This window comes from Dicentrarchus labrax, unplaced genomic scaffold (assembly GCF_905237075.1).
Source record: "Dicentrarchus labrax unplaced genomic scaffold, dlabrax2021, whole genome shotgun sequence".
NCBI classification, from domain to species: Eukaryota; Metazoa; Chordata; class Actinopteri; family Moronidae; genus Dicentrarchus; species Dicentrarchus labrax.
The window spans coordinates 2500122-2517621 of record NW_026136719.1 but is presented as its reverse complement, the minus strand read 5'-3'; the positions used below and the strand labels follow the sequence as shown (position 1 = coordinate 2517621).

Here is a 17500-nt window from a genome sequence, read left to right as displayed (position 1 = left end):
GATAAAAGAGAAATAAGTTAGCTCGTTGTATTTCCAGCGTTCGGTACCTTGACCTCGGGCTCCTTCTTCAGGTGTTGGGAGCCGACGTGCTCCAGCTCCAGCTGGTAGGTCAGAGCCAGGACCTTGATGTCGGTGGCCGACAGACTCGGGTAGTCTCCCGTCTTCTTGGAGAACTCCGTCACTGAGACACAGAAAGCAGCTCACACTAGGACTGTGGACTACAGGTGAGAAGGTTCAGGCTCACAGGTGTTGAGCTTACCCAGTCTGATGTGTTCTGGATGTGGTTCTTTAAAGTTCAGCTGGTACGGCAGGAAGGCCAGACTCCTCCTGGTGGGTTTGTCTCTGATCTCGTCCACCACGTCCTTCAGTGTGTAGATGTTCCTGCCGATGTCCTGCAGCACAAACCCACAACCAACAGTTCAGGACTCAGGAGACCAGTGGACCTCTTTAAACACACTGCTCACCTGTCCCTACAGGTGTATAATGTGTGTATCAGTACACTGTCATTAGTAATGAGTCTGTTAGCTCCGCCTCTTGTTTTTATATTGACGTTCATTCATTCATTAGTCAGATAAATACGTGTGTACAGCTCTGACCTGATCAGTAACATCATTCACCTGTGAATGTAAATTACCTTTAATATGGTCCAGCATGTTTCAAGAAGTTGCTATTTTTTTATTTGTATTAATCCTTTTAGAGTTATTGTTAAGTTTTCATCGGGCCTATTATTTTGATATTAAGGTTGGAGCTTTTATTTTGAAAGGGTGTCCGGTAGCTCTGTCTGACGTCAATAATCGATATTTTATTTGTGTAGCACCCAGCTGATAACGGCACAAGGTTTGTTATGACTTTGTTTTATATAATGTTTAATGTGAACTTATCTTGTGGCGCCTTTTTGTTCTTTTGGAGAGTTTTAAGGATCGATTATCGATTATCAGCATGTTGTTTGTTTGTTGTTTAAATCAATACAGTATTTGTGTGTTTACAGTAGCCACAATATACGACATTAAAGCTGAACATGTGACTAAAAACTGTATTTACTTACAGCACTTTATCACAGATATTGATTAAAGATTAAACTGTGTTAAAGATATTTCAGTATTTAAATATTGTTATTGATTTTAAATCAGAAGTTAAAATGACATGATTTTGGAATAACATTAGTTAGTTAATTAAATATATTAATAGACTATAGTACAATAAGCCCGTCATTATAAAAGGAGGTTTATATTATATGTTATAACAATAATAATATGTCGTCAGTTTGATAAGATATTAATGTGATTAACTCTTAATAAACAGTGTTTAATATTAGTTAGATTAGATATTAATGTGATTAACTCTTAATAAACAGTGTTTAATATTAGTTAGATTAGATATTAGTGTGATTAACTCTTAATAAACAGTGTTTAATATTAGTTAGATTAGATATTAGTGTGATTAACTCTTAATAAATATTATTTAATATTAGTTAGATAAGATATTAATGTGATTAACTCTTAATAAATATTATTTAATATTAGTTAGATTAGATATTAATGTGATTAACTCTTAATAAACTGTTTAATATTAGTTAGATTAGATATTAATGTGATTAACTCTTAATAAACAGTGTTTAATATTAGTCTGATTAGATATTAGTGTGATTAACTCTTAATAAACAGTGTTTAATATTAGTTAGATTAGATATTAATGTGATTAACTCTTAATAAACAGTGTTTAATATTAGTCTGATTAGATATTAGTGTGATTAACTCTTAATAAACAGTGTTTAATATTAGTTAGATTAGATATTAGTGTGATTAACTCTTAATAAATATTATTTAATATTAGTTAGATAAGATATTAGTGTGATTAACTCTTAATAAACAGTATTTAATATTAGTTAGATTAGATATTAGTGTGATTAACTCTTAATAAATATTATTTAATATTAGTTAGATTAGATATTAGTGTGATTAACTCTTAATAAACATTATTTAATATTAGTTAGATTAGATATTAGTGTGATTAACTCTTAATAAACTGTTTAATATTAGTTAGATTAGATATTAATGTGATTAACTCTTAATAAACAGTGTTTAATATTAGTCTGATTAGATATTAGTGTGATTAACTCTTAATAAACAGTGTTTAATATTAGTTAGATTAGATATTAGTGTGATTAACTCTTAATAAACAGTGTTTAATATTAGTCTGATTAGATATTAGTGTGATTAACTCTTAATAAACAGTGTTTAATATTAGTTAGATTAGATATTAGTGTGATTAACTCTTAATAAATATTATTTAATATTAGTTTGATTAGATATTAGTGTGATTAACTCTTAATAAATATTATTTAATATTAGTTAGATTAGATATTAGTGTGATTAACTCTTAATAAACAGTGTTTAATATTAGTTAGATTAGATATTAGTGTGATTAACTCTTAATAAACAGTGTTTAATATTAGTCTGATTAGATATTAGTGTGATTAACTCTTAATAAACAGTATTTAATATTAGTTAGATTAGATATTAGTGTGATTAACTCTTAATAAATATTATTAATGTCTCCGTTTAAGTGCGCAGCTGCGGGCCTCCACCACAGTTAGCTTAGCATCAGTTCCTCTGACAGCACTGGTCTCTACCGGCTCCCGTCGGTGACCTGCCTTTAATGAGCGCGTTAATAGAGATAGAGATGACTAGAGATAGAGATGAATAGAGATTATAAAGATGAGTAAAGTCCGACCTGGAGATGAGCTTTCTTTAAAAACGCTCCCGCGTCTGCGACAACATGCTCTACCAGCGTCGGCGCCATGTTGGGTGATGACCAGCGACTGCACCGACCAATCAGAGGAGAGGAAGCAGGCTCGTGACGTAGAGAACTCAACGAAGCCTCGTTCTGGTCGGAGATTTTAAACTAACGGTTAATTTCTTCCTTTAAAAACGTTTAAAGGTGATTTTATTATATTAATATCGCTTTTTGTGGTCTAAATATTTCAAATATTTGACGTCTCTGTTGCTGTCATGTTTGTAAGTTTGATATTTGTGCTTTATTTATATTTTATTAGATTAATTACTTTATTTACGTTGTATTTTTAAGCTGTATTGTCATTAAAACACATTATTTTTGTGTATTGTCACATTGAGATATTTTTTAAAAGGTTAAATTAATTTTAAAGGATCTGTAGTCTTTGGTATTTCTAACAGAATCGCGTCTTTCATCGCTCGGTCCCGTTTCTCCCGGGGACAGTGAACGTCACATCCCATCACGATCACGTGACGTTTTGTTGACGGTAGAAGAAGGAGGAAGATGGCGGCCCGCTGGAGCAGTGAGAATGTGGTGGTGGAGTTTCGGGATGCTCAGGTATTTCTGCCCGAAAGCTCCTGAATGAAGTGACTGACAGGTGGACAGGTGGACAGGTGGAGGAGAGTTTAACAGACTGAAACACAGTCCGATCTACCGCCATACTAATCAATACTCTCTTTAATTTGAGGTTTCAGCCAGTTAATCGATTCTAATGTTCGAATAATCGTTTAAGTTGTTGAAGGACGAGGAAACATAAGGAACAAGATTATAGAGTGATTGATTACTGGACCAATAATCAATACATTAGAACTAATTCTTTACCTGCAGCTTTTACTCTACAGACTCGGTATTGATCACTTTATTGATTTATTGATTATTGAAGTCTGACAGACCTTTACAGTTAAACCTCCAGACAGATTTCAATGTTTTCTTTCACACTGAATATTTTCAGTTTTTCAATGACATGAAACAGAAAAGCAGAAAATCCGAGAAACCCTGAAGGCACCAGAGAATGAGACATCAGGTCAATTAATAATCGATTATTTAAGTTGTTGCAGATCAATTTAAATCAATTAAAGTATGTCTGAAGTTCTGTAAGTTCTGGGTAAAGAACTCAGTTTCCAGGAGCTGTTCAAAAACCTAATCGATCAATCGTTTTGAGTCATTTATTGATTTCAGATTGAATATTTTGGTTTCTTTAATGAAAGTAAACTGAATGTTTCCTTGTGATCGACATTTTTTACCATTTTTTTCTCACATTTAATGAATCAAACAACTGATCGATCAATAGAGAAAATGATTCATTGATACTGATAATAATCACTATCGTCAATAACTGGAAACTTTATGAAAGGCCATTTGTTCTGAGTAAATAAAACTAATGTTCCAAAATCAGAGTGATGATGATTTAATGACGAATATAAAAATATATATTATTATTATTATTATTATTATTATTGAGATATAAACTGATATTAAAATCTCTCCGTATCAGTTTGTGTCACTAGAGAATTAAACATAATCAATATCAGTCTGCTTCCTTTCAGATCGTCACCTTCGCTTCTTCTTCTGTTTTTTCTTCAGGCCACCGCCATGTCAGTGGACTGCCTGGGCTCGCACGCCGTGCTTTCCGGGTAAGTTCAGTTCCCCTGAACGCACCGCAGTTCAAACTGACTCAGAGCTGCAGGTTAAAGTCACGGTAACAAACTTAATCAACCACTCTGACAGTGAACGCAGCACGGAGTTGCTGAAGTTCCCACTGTACATTTTCAGTGCAATTTGCAAAGCATTGTGGGATTCCAGGTGACACAGAAACCTAATTTAAAGTTAAACAATCTCAACTTTATGCAAATTAGCCTGTGAGCTCTGCAGTGATTGGCTGAAGACCGACAGTGTGTTGGTGCTGGGACAGGAAGCGTCTGTGCAGGAGAAGATCTTTGTTGTAGTTCTGCAGATTGAAGATGAAACCAGACCTTTATTCTGACAGACTGAAAGAACAAACTGTTTCCTGCTCTCTTGTTTTGAAAGGCGGCGTTTCCTGTACATGGTGAACCTGGAGGCTCCGTCCGAACCTCCGAGGAAGATCGGCCGACAGAGTAAGTGGGACGTTGGGACGGTCCAGTGGAACCCGCACCGGTCTGAGTCCCACGTCTTCGCTGCCTCGGTGAGTCCTGAACATCTGATCCTAAACAACATCTGATCCTAAACATCTGATCCTAAACAACATCTGATCCTAAACAACATCTGATCCTAAACAACATCTGATCCTAAACAACATCTGATCCTAAACAACATCTGATCCTAAACAACATCTGATCCTAAACATCTGATCCTAAACAACATCTGATCCTAAACAGACAGAAAGAAAACAGTTTCTGTGTGTGTGTGTGTGTGTGTGTGTGTGTGTGTGTGTGTGTGTGTGTGTGTGTGTGTGCGCAGAGTAACCAGCGTGTGGATCTGTACTCGTGGAGGGACGGCTGTGGAGAAGTTCACACCTCTCTGCAGGGACACACCAGAGTCATCAGGTAACAAATCAAACACACCTCTCTGGACTCACTGCGCTGTGTTTGTGGACTCACTGCGATGCGTTCGTGGACTCACTGCGATGCGTTCGTGGACTCACTGCGATGCGTTCGTTGACTCATTGTGATGCGTTTGTGTCCTCAGTGATCTGGACTGGTCCTGGTTTGAACCGGAGTTCCTGGTCACCAGCTCAGTGGACACATACATCTACATCTGGGACACCAGGTGAGAGGAAACAGTGACTCATCAGGTGGTTTGAGGACGTTCTGTCTCCTGAAACATGAAATATGTAACAAACGTTATTTTCTTCATCCACATTGGTCCAAATCTTTAAATATTTACTTCAGGAACTAAAACTGTCATCTACAGGTTGTTTGTACGGGTTTGTATCATTAATTAAACATAAAGACGTTCAGTTTGTAAACCCTTCATATAGTTTCTGTTTGACTCCACAGAGACACCCGTAAACCGACGGTGGCGCTGTCCGCTGTGGGTGAGTATTTAAAGGACCAAACTGTGTATTATTCCTGTCCATCAGTTTGCGTATTGATCTCCCACCTGTCTCTCTCTCGTGTTTCCAGCCGGGGCGTCTCAGGTGAAGTGGAACAGGAAGAACCAGTACCTGCTGGCGTCCAGTCACGACGGGGACGTGCGAATCTGGGATAAAAGAGTGAGTAGATGCGTTATCTAAGCCGCACAGTGAGCTGTACGTGAGCGCCAGCGGTGTTAAATGTTCGTGTGATTTTTCTCCGACCAGAAGCCGAACACAGCGGCGGAGTACGTGGCGGCTCACCTGTCGAAGATCCACGGCCTTGACTGGCATCCAGACAACGAGTTCATCCTCGCCACGTCGAGCCAGGACAACTCAGTGAGGGTGAGGACAACAGACACTCACACAGTCGGGTTATTAAAACTGCTTTTTCGTACGCCTGGATGTGATTCGTGTGCCAACTGATTTTGGTACATGTAGGTGAAACACACTGCGAGGGACCCATATCAGTTGTAACTGATGGGACACTTTCATGAGCTTTCGAGCACATTCAGCAAAAAAACGTGATTCATTTCTCACAAAAATGATTCCTCAGATTTCAATAACTTGTGTATTTTCTCCCGTGTGGTCTGTCTGTGTTCAGTTTTGGGATTACCGACAGCCCAGGAAGTACCTGAACATCCTGTCCTGTCAGGTGCCGGTGTGGAAGGCCAGGTACACGGTGAGTGTCAACGCCTGAGATCAGACTGAACACGTACTGTTCACGTCTCAAATAGTGGCCGGGGCCTTTATTTACCCCCAGGCCTTTATTAGAGACAGGCTTTATTTTTAATTCCTGTTGTTTGATAAATATATTTGGTCATATTTAGTATGAAGCTCTATTCTGTTCTGATACACTAAGTATTTGTTACTGCATTATGCTGACGACTGCATTTTCTATGTTTATATGTTAGTATGTTTATATGTTAGTATGTTAGTATGTTATTATGTTTATATGTTGATATGTTAGTATGTTAGTATGTTTATATGTTGATATGTTAGTATGTTGATATGTTAGTATGTTGATATGTTAGTATGTTATATGTTAGTATGTTGATATGTTGATATGTTAGTATGTTAGTATGTTGATATGTTGATATGTTTATATGTTAGTATGTTTGGACATGGAAACACAAAATCTATTGTGGAAACTGTAAAATCTTGTGGCTACACTTGACAAAATCTAGTTTTTTGATTTCAACATATCTATGATGCCGTTATTAGCAGATAAAGTTGATTTTCTTTATACGAAAATAACATAACATTCAAATAACGCCAAATATCAGATTTACACTGAATCAAAGCACATTTCATTGAAACTGAATCCAATGGTACCAAACATTTGATATAGTTCTGTATCATACAATGTTAATAAATAATTAATTATTATTTCATCCAAAAGGAACACATTATAAAATGTCTCTTAGGTCTGCACAATGGCAAAACTGGACCAATACAAATCAACAGATTATCATTTTTCTGTCTGAATCTATATTGTAACAGTTAAGAATATCTGTGTATCAAAAATTAAATTAAATATTGTTCTAGAAGAGTTTTCAGGGGACAGAATCCCTTCATTTCCTAACAAGGCTTTTATTTTGAAATACTTGCAGGAACCTTTCTCTAAAAGATTCAGTGACTAACAGTTACCGTACAGCACTTCAGATGTAGCTACTGTCACCTTCACTAAATGAAAGTGATGGAAATGTACGCAGACACATTATATAACAGGCCTGTATTAGAGCCCGGGCTGTTATTTGAGAACATACAGTATGTTTGTACAGATAAAAGCTACATACAGAACGTCCCCCTGACCAGTTTACTGACTCACTAACTCACTTATTGATGATTGATGATCTGTGATGGAATAATAATGTGTGTGTGTTCTCAGCCGTTCTCTAACGGTCTGGTCACAGTGATGGTTCCTCAGCTGAGGAGGGAGAACAGTCTGTTACTGTGGAGCACGCTCGACCTCAACAGTCCCGTCCACGCCTTCGTCGGACACGATGACGTAGTGCTCGAGTTCCAGTGGAGGCCGCAGAAAGAAGGTGACAATCAGAGATTTCCGAGTGGGTTTTTAATCTTTTGATGTAGCGACGCTAACAGTTTCCCCCTGCTTCCAGTCTTTGTGCTAAGCTAGGCTAAACAGTGGCTTTAACATGTTGTTTTGAATATTTTAATTAAAATCTGACAGAGACATTTCAATATCACTTTTTCCTTTCTGACACTGATACCAAGCTCATGTTTTCATATGAATTTAATATTTCTATCTAAAATCAGCTTTTCTGTCTGTTACAGTATTTCCTTGATGTCTGTTTTAGATTGAAATATTGATACAGTATTATATTACAGTATTGTCATATTCATTTTGTTCACGTCATTGGTAAAAAGTTATTATTATTATTATTACAGAGCCACGGGAGGAGTAATAATCCCATAAAACAAGTGTTATTAATTTCCCCCTGGGATTATTAAAGTATTTCTGATTCTGATTATGTTCATAGAAGCTCTTAAAAAAAAATAAATATTTTTTTTATTTAAATTTTCTTCCTCCATTTCCCCCCCCCCCTCCCCCCCCCCCCCCCCCCCCCCCCCCCCCCCCCCCCCCCCCCCCCCCCCCCCCCCCCCCCCCCCCCCCTACCTACAATGGACCAAATACGCCGTCCCTTAAAAGTTATCAGGAAGTGCAGTTTGGAATCGGTTCTGTAGTAGTTTTAAAGTGTTTGTTGTTGTTTACAGTGTTTTCTTGTTGTTGTTTATTCAGGCTCTAAGGACTACCAGCTGGTCACGTGGTCCAGAGACCAGACTCTGAGGATTTGGAGGGTGGATCCTCAGCTACAGAAGGTTAGTGTGCAGCCTCCTCCTGATGTCTGTGTGTCGTTGTTGATGTTGTTGTTGTTGTTGATGTTGTTGTTGTTGTTGATGTTGTTGTTGTGGTGTAGCTGTGTGTCAGTGACGGGGTGGAGGACCTGATGGAGGGGATGTCTCTCACCGTGGAGTCGGAGAAGTCTCTGTCGTCTCAGGGGCCCGACAGTCAGCACGGCGTCGGTCCGGCTGCAGAAAACCTGCAGGGTGAGTTTGAATGTAAACAAACACTGAACACGTGTTAATAACAACAGCTGATGAATCTTTATTTAAAACTATAAAACTATAAAACTAAATATGATGCTCATAAAGACTTCAGCTGTGTCCCTTACTATCAGTCGTTGCTAACATTAGTTAATTTAAGACGTGACTGTATATACTGTATGTCTCTTTTATCTTTTAACCATCTTCAAAGTGTGGTTGTCTTTCCAACGTAGATTAGCTTAGCATATAGCATATCTAAGAACAGGAAGTTCTGACTGAGGCTTGCTCAACTGTGATTGGAGCACAGAGCAGAAGGGGGCGGGGCTTATGAGTCTCACCTGTCCTCTTCCTGTCGCCTCAGACCAGGACTCTGGAGGTCGTCAGGACCCGGCGGTGGGTTCAGGTCTCCCTCAGACTCTGCAGCAGGAGTTCTCTCTGGTCAACCTACAGATCAGAAACGTCAACGTGGAGGTGAGACGTTCACAGGACCTCTGGGATGTTTCATTCATCATATTTAATAAATGTTATTCTGCTCCTTCTGGGATTATTATCAGCCGTAGATCATTGAGTCTAATTATATGGTCGTCAGTTTTAATCAGTCCATTCTACACATCTCAAATAAAAGCAGCTGTTTTACATAAAACAGCTTAAAGTCAGTAATATAATAATAAGTAACATAATCAATATGCAGATGGAAAACAGTCAAACAGGAAGTGAGGTCACACTGCGTGCTTTGTGCCATGCAGATGGACGCGGTGAACCGCAGCTGCGTGGTGTCGGCTCACTTCGGCAGCCATCAGGTTCACCTGGTGGTGAAGTTTCCCGCCCAGTATCCCAACAACGCCGCGCCCACCTTCCAGTTCGTCTCCCCGACGACCATCCCCTCCGCCATGAAGACCAAGATCCAGAAGGTACACACGCTCCTGAACGCACCACAACAAAACCCTCATTCAGTTCTCAGCTCGCCTTCTGATTGGTTGACAAAATAAACATAAAAAACAGATTTAGTTTTGTTGCTGTAGAAAAAAAGAAAAATGCTGAAAACAGGAAAAGATCCAGAAACTATTATTAATATTATTATTACTATTGTCACTGCTCATTGTCCCCCATCGTTGTTGTTGTCGTCATCGCCATCAGTCACTACTATTAGTGTAGTTGTTGCTACTGTTGTTGCTGTGCGTCTGTCTGTCTGTCTGTCTGTCTGTCTGTCTGTCTGTCTGTCTCTCTCTCTCTCTCTGTCTCTCGCTCTGTGTCTCTCTCTCTCTCCCACCCACCTAGAGCCGGAGGATCTGTCCTAGGTTTCTGCCTTTTAACAGGCAGTGTTTCCTTGCCCTTGTCTCCAAGGTCTTGCTCATGGTGGTACTGTTGGGTCTCTGTAATTAATGTTTTAAAGAGTTCGGTCTAGACCTGCTCTATTTGAAAAGTGTCCTGAGATAACTTCTGTTATGAATTGGCGCTATACAAATAAAATTGAATTGAATTTGTGTTTTCAGATTCTGACCGACACGTCTCTTCAGAAGGTGAAGAGGAACCAGAACTGTCTGGAGCCGTGTGTCCGGCAGCTGGTTTCCTGTCTGGAGTCCGACATGGTGAGAAATGTCAGATTGTAATGAGGCAGATTTCCATCCCGATCCCTTCCTGCACTCCTGTAGTTCAGACGATCAGCGAGGATCAGTCTCATCCATTGTAGTTGTCAGAAGTTTCTGTGCTCAGCTCCGGCAGCGGGTGGCGTGAGACGAGCTCAACCGCCAGTGTCACAGGACCGCGGCTGCAAAGTGTCCAATGAAAATACTTTAACTGTGAGATCATCTGAAATTAATTTAGAATAAGTTTTACATTTCCTGTAATATTTAGTTTCAGTATCAGTACGTAGTCACGGTGATGAACTGCAGTTGTGACACTCGACCGCTGCAGGGTCAAAGGTCAACAGTTTACATAATGTGTGTCCTCCCTCAGACGCAGGAGGACGGTCCGCCCTCCGGTCCCTTCGTCCTGTCCAACCCCGTCACTCCGGCCCTGCAGGCGTTTCCTCGAGTCACCAACACGTACGGCTCCTACCAGGTAACAGTGTGACAGGAAGCAGGTAGGCTGACGGTACGAGCAGAGGAAGAGCTCCACTCACTCTCTTTTCTCCAGGACGCCAACATCCCGTTCCCTCGGACCTCCGGAGCCCGTTTCTGTGGCACCGGCTGTCTGGTTTACTTCACCCGACCAATCACCATGCACCGCTCTGCCCCGCCCACCGAGCCCACTCCCAGGTAGGAAACAGGATCTTCATATGGAACCAGAAGTGCTCAGTATAAAGGTTCCTGTCATCCAAGGTCAACTTCACTGTCACATAAGACAGTCGGACACTTTGGACTAACGTTACCGTTAGCAACAGTTAGCTTCTTTTAGCAACAAGTAAATGTCTGTCTGTCTGTCTGTCTGTCTGTCTGTCTGTCTCTGAGGTTGTGTCCACTGAGAGGCTGCTGAGCCGCGTTCTTTTTATCATACATTGTTAAATATAGGAACAATAAGACTGGAGGTGTGTTTACGTGTGTGTGTGTGTGTGTGTGTGTTTGTGTGTGTTTGTGTGTGCGTGTGTGTGCGTGTGTTTGTGTGTGTTTGTGTGTGCGTGTGTGCGTGCGTGTGTGTGTGTGTGTGTGTGTGTGTGTGTGTGTGTGTGTGTGTGTGTGTGTGTGTGTGTGTGTGTGTGTGTGTGTGTGTGTGTGTGTGTTCAGGTCGCTGTCCGCTCTGTCGGCCTATCACAGCGGAGTGCTGACTCCGATGAAGATGCGTTCAGAGTCTCAGAGCACTCTGCGGTTGTACAGCGGCAGCCCGACTCGCTCCGACAAAGACACTGTCTCCATCTCGTCCTTCTACTACAAAGAGAGGGTGAGACACACACACACACACACACACTAACTCTCTGCTGTATGGAAGTTCATTAAAGACAAAACTACTGTGAGCACAAAACAAATCTGAGCTCTGATCAGTGAATAAAAACTATATTTTGTATTATTTATTATCAATCAATAATTTAGTCTTTTCTACTAAAAGACCAAAACCAAAGAATCAAAGTAGCTTAAAGTAGAAGTTCAGTTTAAAATGATTGACAGAGATATTAAAGAGTCTCTGTTGTTATTTGATAACCACTAATAAATAAAAACTGTGTGTACGGGTCAGTAAACCGAACAGTGAGAGCACACAATGAGTCTGCAGAACCTACAACCATAGTTCTTCCTTCACTGTCGGTTCTCCACTGCTAGCTGTGGCTATTCCTCCACACTCTCTAAACACAAGTAAAAAGACGTTTATTTTAATCTGCACAAAGAGAAATTAAAACTCCTTCAAATGCTTTTAGTCCTGTTTCAAACATGTAGTGATGCACCACATCCTCTTGTGGCTGAAATGAGTATTACAACAACAAACACACAGATACAATAATCTCGTAGATACGAGCGTCTGTGGAGTCGCAGAAGATCAATATGTTTTGTCCTCATCAATAGTTTAGTCATTAATTAACGTACAGAAGAGTAATGAGGGGTCCTCTCGTTACCTCGACGCGTCCTCCTTCCCCGTCCAGTAGAGTCTCACAGACGGTGGTGGTTCTGGGTGCAGACGTCCTCTCCGTCTCCCTGATGAGCTTCTATTTGTTTTTTTGTTTTTTTTGTTTTCTTGTGTTGTTTTTCTCTGACCAATCACCTGCCCCCGTGCTGCTGCGGGCCACGCCTCCTTTCTATTCTCCTCCAATCAGAAGCTCCCAATCTCTGCCTCTCGCCGCTGGTCTGTCCAAACCCTCCATGATTGGCCGGTACTGAGCTCTGTCCCTCCTTCCTCTCCTCCTCCTCCTCCTCCTCTTCCTCTTCCTCTTCTTCCTCCTCCTCTTCCTCCTCCTCCTCCTCCTCTTCCTCCTCTTCCTCTTCCTCTTCCTCTTCCTCCTCCTCCTCCTCCTCTTCTTCCTCCTCCTCCTCTTCTTCCTCTTCCTCCTCTTCCTCCTCCTCTTCCTCTTCTTCCTCCTCCTCCTCCTCTTCTTCCTCCTCCTCCTCTTCCTCCTCCTCCTCCTCCTCTTCCTCCTTCTTCCTCCTCCTCCTCCTCCTCCTCCTCCTCCTCCTCTTCCTCCTCCTCCTCCTCCTCCTCTTCCTCCTGGCTGGGACTCTAACATTGTTTTCTCTTTGCATGTCACTGATTGGTTGACGTCCCTCCACTAACAGAGTGAACTCACATCAGCTGTTCTGAATTTGATTGTGGACTTTATTGATTATTAGTTAGTTTATTGGTTATTAGTGAGTTTATTGGTTATTAGTGAGTTTATTGATTATTAGTGAGTTTATTGGTTATTAGTGAGTTTATTGATTATTAGTGAGTTTATTGGTTATTAGTTAGTTTATTGATTATTAGTGAGTTTATTGGTTATTAGTGAGTTTATTGATTATTAGTTAGTTTATTGATTATTAGTGAGTTTATTGGTTATTAGTTAGTTTATTGGTTATTAGTTAGTTTATTGATTATTAGTGAGTTTATTGATTAGTAGTGAGTTTATTGGTTATTAGTGAGTTTATTGATTAGTAGTGAGTTTATTGATTAGTAGTGAGTTTATTGATTATTAGTTAGTTTATTGATTATTAGTGAGTTTATTGGTTATTAGTTAGTTTATTGGTTATTAGTTAGTTTATTGATTATTAGTGAGTTTATTGATTAGTAGTGAGTTTATTGATTAGTAGTGAGTTTATTGGTTATTAGTGAGTTTATTGGTTATTAGTGAGTTTATTGATTATTAGTGAGTTTATTGGTTATTAGTTAGTTTATTGGTTATTAGTGAGTTTATTGGTTATTAGTGAGTTTATTGGTTATTAGTGAGTTTATTGATTATTAGTTAGTTTATTGGTTATTAGTTAGTTTATTGGTTATTAGTGAGTTTATTGATTATTAGTGAGTTTATTGGTTATTAGTGAGTTTATTGGTTATTAGTTAGTTTATTGATTATTAGTGAGTTTATTGATTATTAGTGAGTTTATTGGTTATTAGTGAGTTTATTGGTTATTAGTTAGTTTATTGATTATTAGTGAGTTTATTGGTTATTAGTGAGTTTATTGGTTATTAGTGAGTTTATTGATTATCAGTTTGTTTGATCTACGGCGAGGATTAATCAACATGTCCTGAAATGTGAAGAAAATTAGTTCTTAAAAAGAGTTAGCAACAGCGATTAGCATCATTAGCTCAAATTCAAATTCAGGACAGTGAACTACGCTGCCTGACTTCCTGTCTGCTCACTAACATTTAACCTCATCAGGTAAGTTCCTGTTCCTGTTCCTGTCACAACTCTGTTTAGTTTGTTTCCCATTTCATTTCATTTAGAGATTTCTCAGGTAATTTGGCCGCTGAAGCTACCAATGTTAATAAACCGAACACTAACCATGTGTTCGCACTGCGAGACCAGTCCAGTCAGACGGACGCCAAAGCTTCAGAGCGGGAACGCGAACCAGTACAAACAGGAAGTGTTAGACAAGAGACAACCAGGGGAACTGTGGTCTTTATGGACGTCCACAGACAGTCGGCGTCTCGCAGTGTGAACGGACTCTTGCTGTAATTTGTCGTCCGGACCACTTTTAATCAGGTGGTGCTTTGTCTCCTCCGGGCCTGCTGTCTCCCTCCTCCCCTGTCTGTGTGTCTGTCTGTCTGTGTCTGTGTCTGTCTGTCTGTCTGTCTGTCTGTCTGTCCGTCAGAAATCCCGTCGGTTTAAGACGAAGCGAGAGGGAACGGACTACGGCAACCGTCCCATCAAACTGGCCGGGAAGGTGATCATCCAGGAGATCTCGTGCCTGCTGCCCGTCCACAAAGCTCTGGGAGAGAGCTACATGTGAGAGAGCGAGCACCGGATGTTTGAGCACATTGAAAGTTAGAAGATGAAGATGGAAACATTTTAAAGATTCACTGAGAAAAGATGAATTGATAATGAATGATAAGTGACAGAAAGCAGAGCTGTGAACTGTCGGTCCCTGTGAAGTGTTGAGACTGTGTGAGTGAATCAAACTGCTGGTAAAGTATTTATGTGTTCATGTTTCTCAGTTTGAACATGAACGACATTCAGGAAACGTGTCAGAAGAACGCGGCGGCGGCGCTCGCAGTCGGACGCAGAGACGTGGCGAAGGTAAAGATCTGTTTATATTCCTCTTTTATTCGTCTCACAGCGGCCTGATCCCGTGTGTCGTGTGTGTGTGTGTGTGTGTGTGTGTGTGTCTGTGTGTGTGTCTTGTCTGTGTGTGTGTGTGTGTGTGTGTCTGTGTGTGTGTGTGTCTCTGTGTGTGTGTCTGTGTGTGTGTGTGTGTGTGTGTGTGTGTGTGTGTGTGTCTGTGTGTGTGTGTGTCTGTGTGTGTGTGTGTGTGTGTGTGTGTGTGTCTGTGTGTGTGTGTGTGTCTGTGTGTGTCTGTGTGTGTGTGTGTGTGTGTGTGTGTGTGTGTGTGTGTGTGTGTGTGTGTGTGTGTGTGTGTGTGTGTGTGTGTGTGTGTGTGTGTGTGTGTGTGTCTCTGTGTGTGTCTCTGTGTGTCTGTGTGTGTGTGTGTGTGTGTGTGTGTGTGTGTGTGTGTGTGTGTGTCTGTGTGTGTGTGTGTGTCTCTGTGTGTGTGTGTGTGTGTGTGTGTGTGTGTGTGTGTGTGTGTGTGTGTGTGTGTGTGTCTGTGTGTGTGTGTGTGTGTGTGTGTGTGTGTGTGTGTGTGTGTCTGTGTGTGTGTGTGTGTGTGTGTGTGTGTGTGTGTGTGTGTGTGTGTGTGTGTCTCTGTGTGTGTGTGTGTGTGTGTGTGTGTGTCTCTGTGTGTGTGTGTGTGTGTGTGTGTGTGTGTGTGTGTGTGTGTGTGTGTGTGTGTGTGTGTGTGTGTGTGTGTGTGTGTGTGTGTGTGTGTGTGTGTGTGTAGGTGTGGGCTCTGGCTTCTGCAGCCACCAGTCAGGACCTGAGTCCAGACTCGGACCCGGACACAGAGACCCCCTGGGCCAGACACCCGTTTGGACGCCACCTGCTGGAGACTCTGTGAGTTTATTTGCGATGTACGGTCCGATATACGACATATAATATAATATAATATATATATATAACTAACTGTTTCATGGTGCTGGTCTTCAGATCGCACTGACCACATCTGAAGCCTGTAAACAGACAGAATATATTAAAAGTTCTTTGAAAGGAATTAGCATTAGCATTATTCTTTATGGTAATAACTTCTGGGTCAATGAATCATTGTGTGTTTGAGGTGTGTTCAGGAGCAGTGGGACAGAACAGTGTTCAAACTACAGTGTGTGTGTTTGTGTGTGAAACCTTCCAGTGTGGATCACTACAGTCACATGAGCGACGTCCAGACTCTGGCTATGCTGTGCAGCGTGTTCAGAGCTCAGGCTCCGCCCCCCCCAGACTGCTACTCTCTGTACGGACATCACCCGCCACGCTCCTCCGTGTTCCCGCCGCACCACTACCGATACGTAAGTCCTCGCCGGTCTAATGTACTGCTGCAAGACATCTGACATTTTTATTTATTTTTTGTTTATTTACATTTTTACAGACATTTTATCGACCAAAAAGCTAATAGCATGTAGCATAAACAACATATAAACACAAACAATAAATATGTTCATTACAGTTTATTGATCTAACGGACGTTTAAATAAAGTTATTATAAGACAGTGATGTCATTGCGGTCTCAGCCCAGCTACACGTCGAGCTCCGTCACCTCGGGCTCGTGCTCCAGCACCTCCGACTCCATCACCGCAACCACCTGGAACACAGGTGAGTCTCCACGGCGCCACCCGCAGGCCCACATGCTCCGTTCCTCTGCAGCCAATCAGACGTCTCGTTCCTGTTCGCAGGTAGAGACTCCGAGCACGCCAACCCGTGGGGCGAATCCTCTCCTGACGACTATCGCTACGGCAACCAGGGTTACACGGACCCGCGGGAACGGGAGCGAGAGCAGCACGACATGAACAAGAGGTGGGAGAACTGGTGCGACTGGCTTGTGTGTCACTGACAGAGCGCTGATGTCACTCTGATGTCACTCTGATGTCACTCTGATGTCACTCCCCCCACAGACTGCTGGACCCCGCCAACATGCTGCAGTTTGATGACTTTAAGAAGTGTTACGGCGAGATCCTGTACCGTTGGGGTCTGAGGGACAAACGAGCCGACGTGCTGAAGTTCGCCTCGTGTCCTCCTGAACCCCACAAAGGCATCGGTACGTTGCTCTCCCAGCATGCACTGCACAAATAAGTCAAATAAATGTTTAACTCACAATAAAGCCCCGCCCCCTTTCCTCTGTGCTCCAATCACAGTTGAGCAAGCCTCAGTAATGCTAAGCTAATGTATGTTGGAGAAAGACGACCACGTCTTCGTTCGTTAATGTTCAGTTACAAAGCCGATTAAACTTTTGTAGTTCATTAAAAATCTAACCTTCGTAGTTTGTTGACTGCAGTAATTCTCTGTTAGCTCCATTAGCTCGTAGCTTTCTAAAGCCCAGTGACCTCTGCGCTCTGTTGTCTCCTGCAGAGTTCGGCGTGTACTGCTGTCACTGCCGCAGTCAGGCTCGAGGTACGCAGTGCGCCGTCTGCAAGCGTCTGACCTTC

General features: G+C 41.3%; 3 protein-coding genes across 7 annotated transcripts in view; 1 reads left to right on the top strand and 2 right to left on the bottom strand.

Annotated features, from left to right (window-relative positions):
• nob1 (NIN1 (RPN12) binding protein 1 homolog) overlaps positions 1-2845 on the bottom strand; it is a 9536-nt gene extending 6691 nt beyond the window's left edge. Inside the window, exons 1-3 of the mRNA XM_051379680.1 lie at positions 2734-2845; positions 260-392; positions 48-181 (exon numbers count right to left, since the gene is read on the bottom strand). Coding sequence (XP_051235640.1) covers positions 48-181; positions 260-392; positions 2734-2802 — 336 coding nt within the window. The 5' untranslated portion in view covers positions 2803-2845. The remainder of the gene's footprint in view (positions 1-47; positions 182-259; positions 393-2733) is intronic.
• A 395-nt stretch (positions 2846-3240) lies between these two features.
• wdr59 (WD repeat domain 59) overlaps positions 3241-17500 on the top strand; it is a 15251-nt gene continuing 991 nt past the window's right edge. The window contains exons 1-27 of one of the 2 annotated variants that reach the window (XM_051379673.1): positions 3241-3351; positions 4378-4427; positions 4822-4957; positions 5233-5318; positions 5461-5541; positions 5772-5809; positions 5898-5986; positions 6074-6190; positions 6450-6527; positions 7737-7893; positions 8610-8689; positions 8788-8917; positions 9276-9385; positions 9661-9825; positions 10408-10503; positions 10871-10975; positions 11051-11172; positions 11638-11791; positions 12654-12710; positions 14623-14756; positions 14966-15047; positions 15808-15920; positions 16213-16366; positions 16589-16670; positions 16751-16871; positions 16970-17112; positions 17424-17500. The exon at positions 17424-17500 is cut by the window's right edge and continues 991 nt beyond it. In XM_051379673.1, the coding sequence (XP_051235633.1) occupies positions 3298-3351; positions 4378-4427; positions 4822-4957; positions 5233-5318; positions 5461-5541; positions 5772-5809; positions 5898-5986; positions 6074-6190; positions 6450-6527; positions 7737-7893; positions 8610-8689; positions 8788-8917; positions 9276-9385; positions 9661-9825; positions 10408-10503; positions 10871-10975; positions 11051-11172; positions 11638-11791; positions 12654-12710; positions 14623-14756; positions 14966-15047; positions 15808-15920; positions 16213-16366; positions 16589-16670; positions 16751-16871; positions 16970-17112; positions 17424-17500 (2811 nt within the window). In that variant the 5' untranslated portion in view covers positions 3241-3297. The remainder of the gene's footprint in view (positions 3352-4377; positions 4428-4821; positions 4958-5232; positions 5319-5460; positions 5542-5771; positions 5810-5897; positions 5987-6073; positions 6191-6449; positions 6528-7736; positions 7894-8609; positions 8690-8787; positions 8918-9275; positions 9386-9660; positions 9826-10407; positions 10504-10870; positions 10976-11050; positions 11173-11637; positions 11792-12653; positions 12711-14622; positions 14757-14965; positions 15048-15807; positions 15921-16212; positions 16367-16588; positions 16671-16750; positions 16872-16969; positions 17113-17423) is intronic. The other variant, XM_051379675.1, reaches the window with a different exon arrangement.
• The window catches only part of LOC127351774 (WD repeat-containing protein 88-like), a 37074-nt gene continuing 27986 nt past the window's right edge, over positions 8413-17500 (bottom strand). For 2 of the 4 annotated variants that reach the window (XR_007880943.1, XR_007880944.1), the window contains exon 13: positions 9834-9883. The gene's annotated coding sequence lies outside the window, so the exon portion shown is untranslated. Of the gene's footprint in view, positions 8911-9252; positions 9359-9833; positions 9884-17500 lie in introns of those variants that run through there. The other 2 variants (XR_007880945.1, XM_051379681.1) reach the window with 2 other exon arrangements.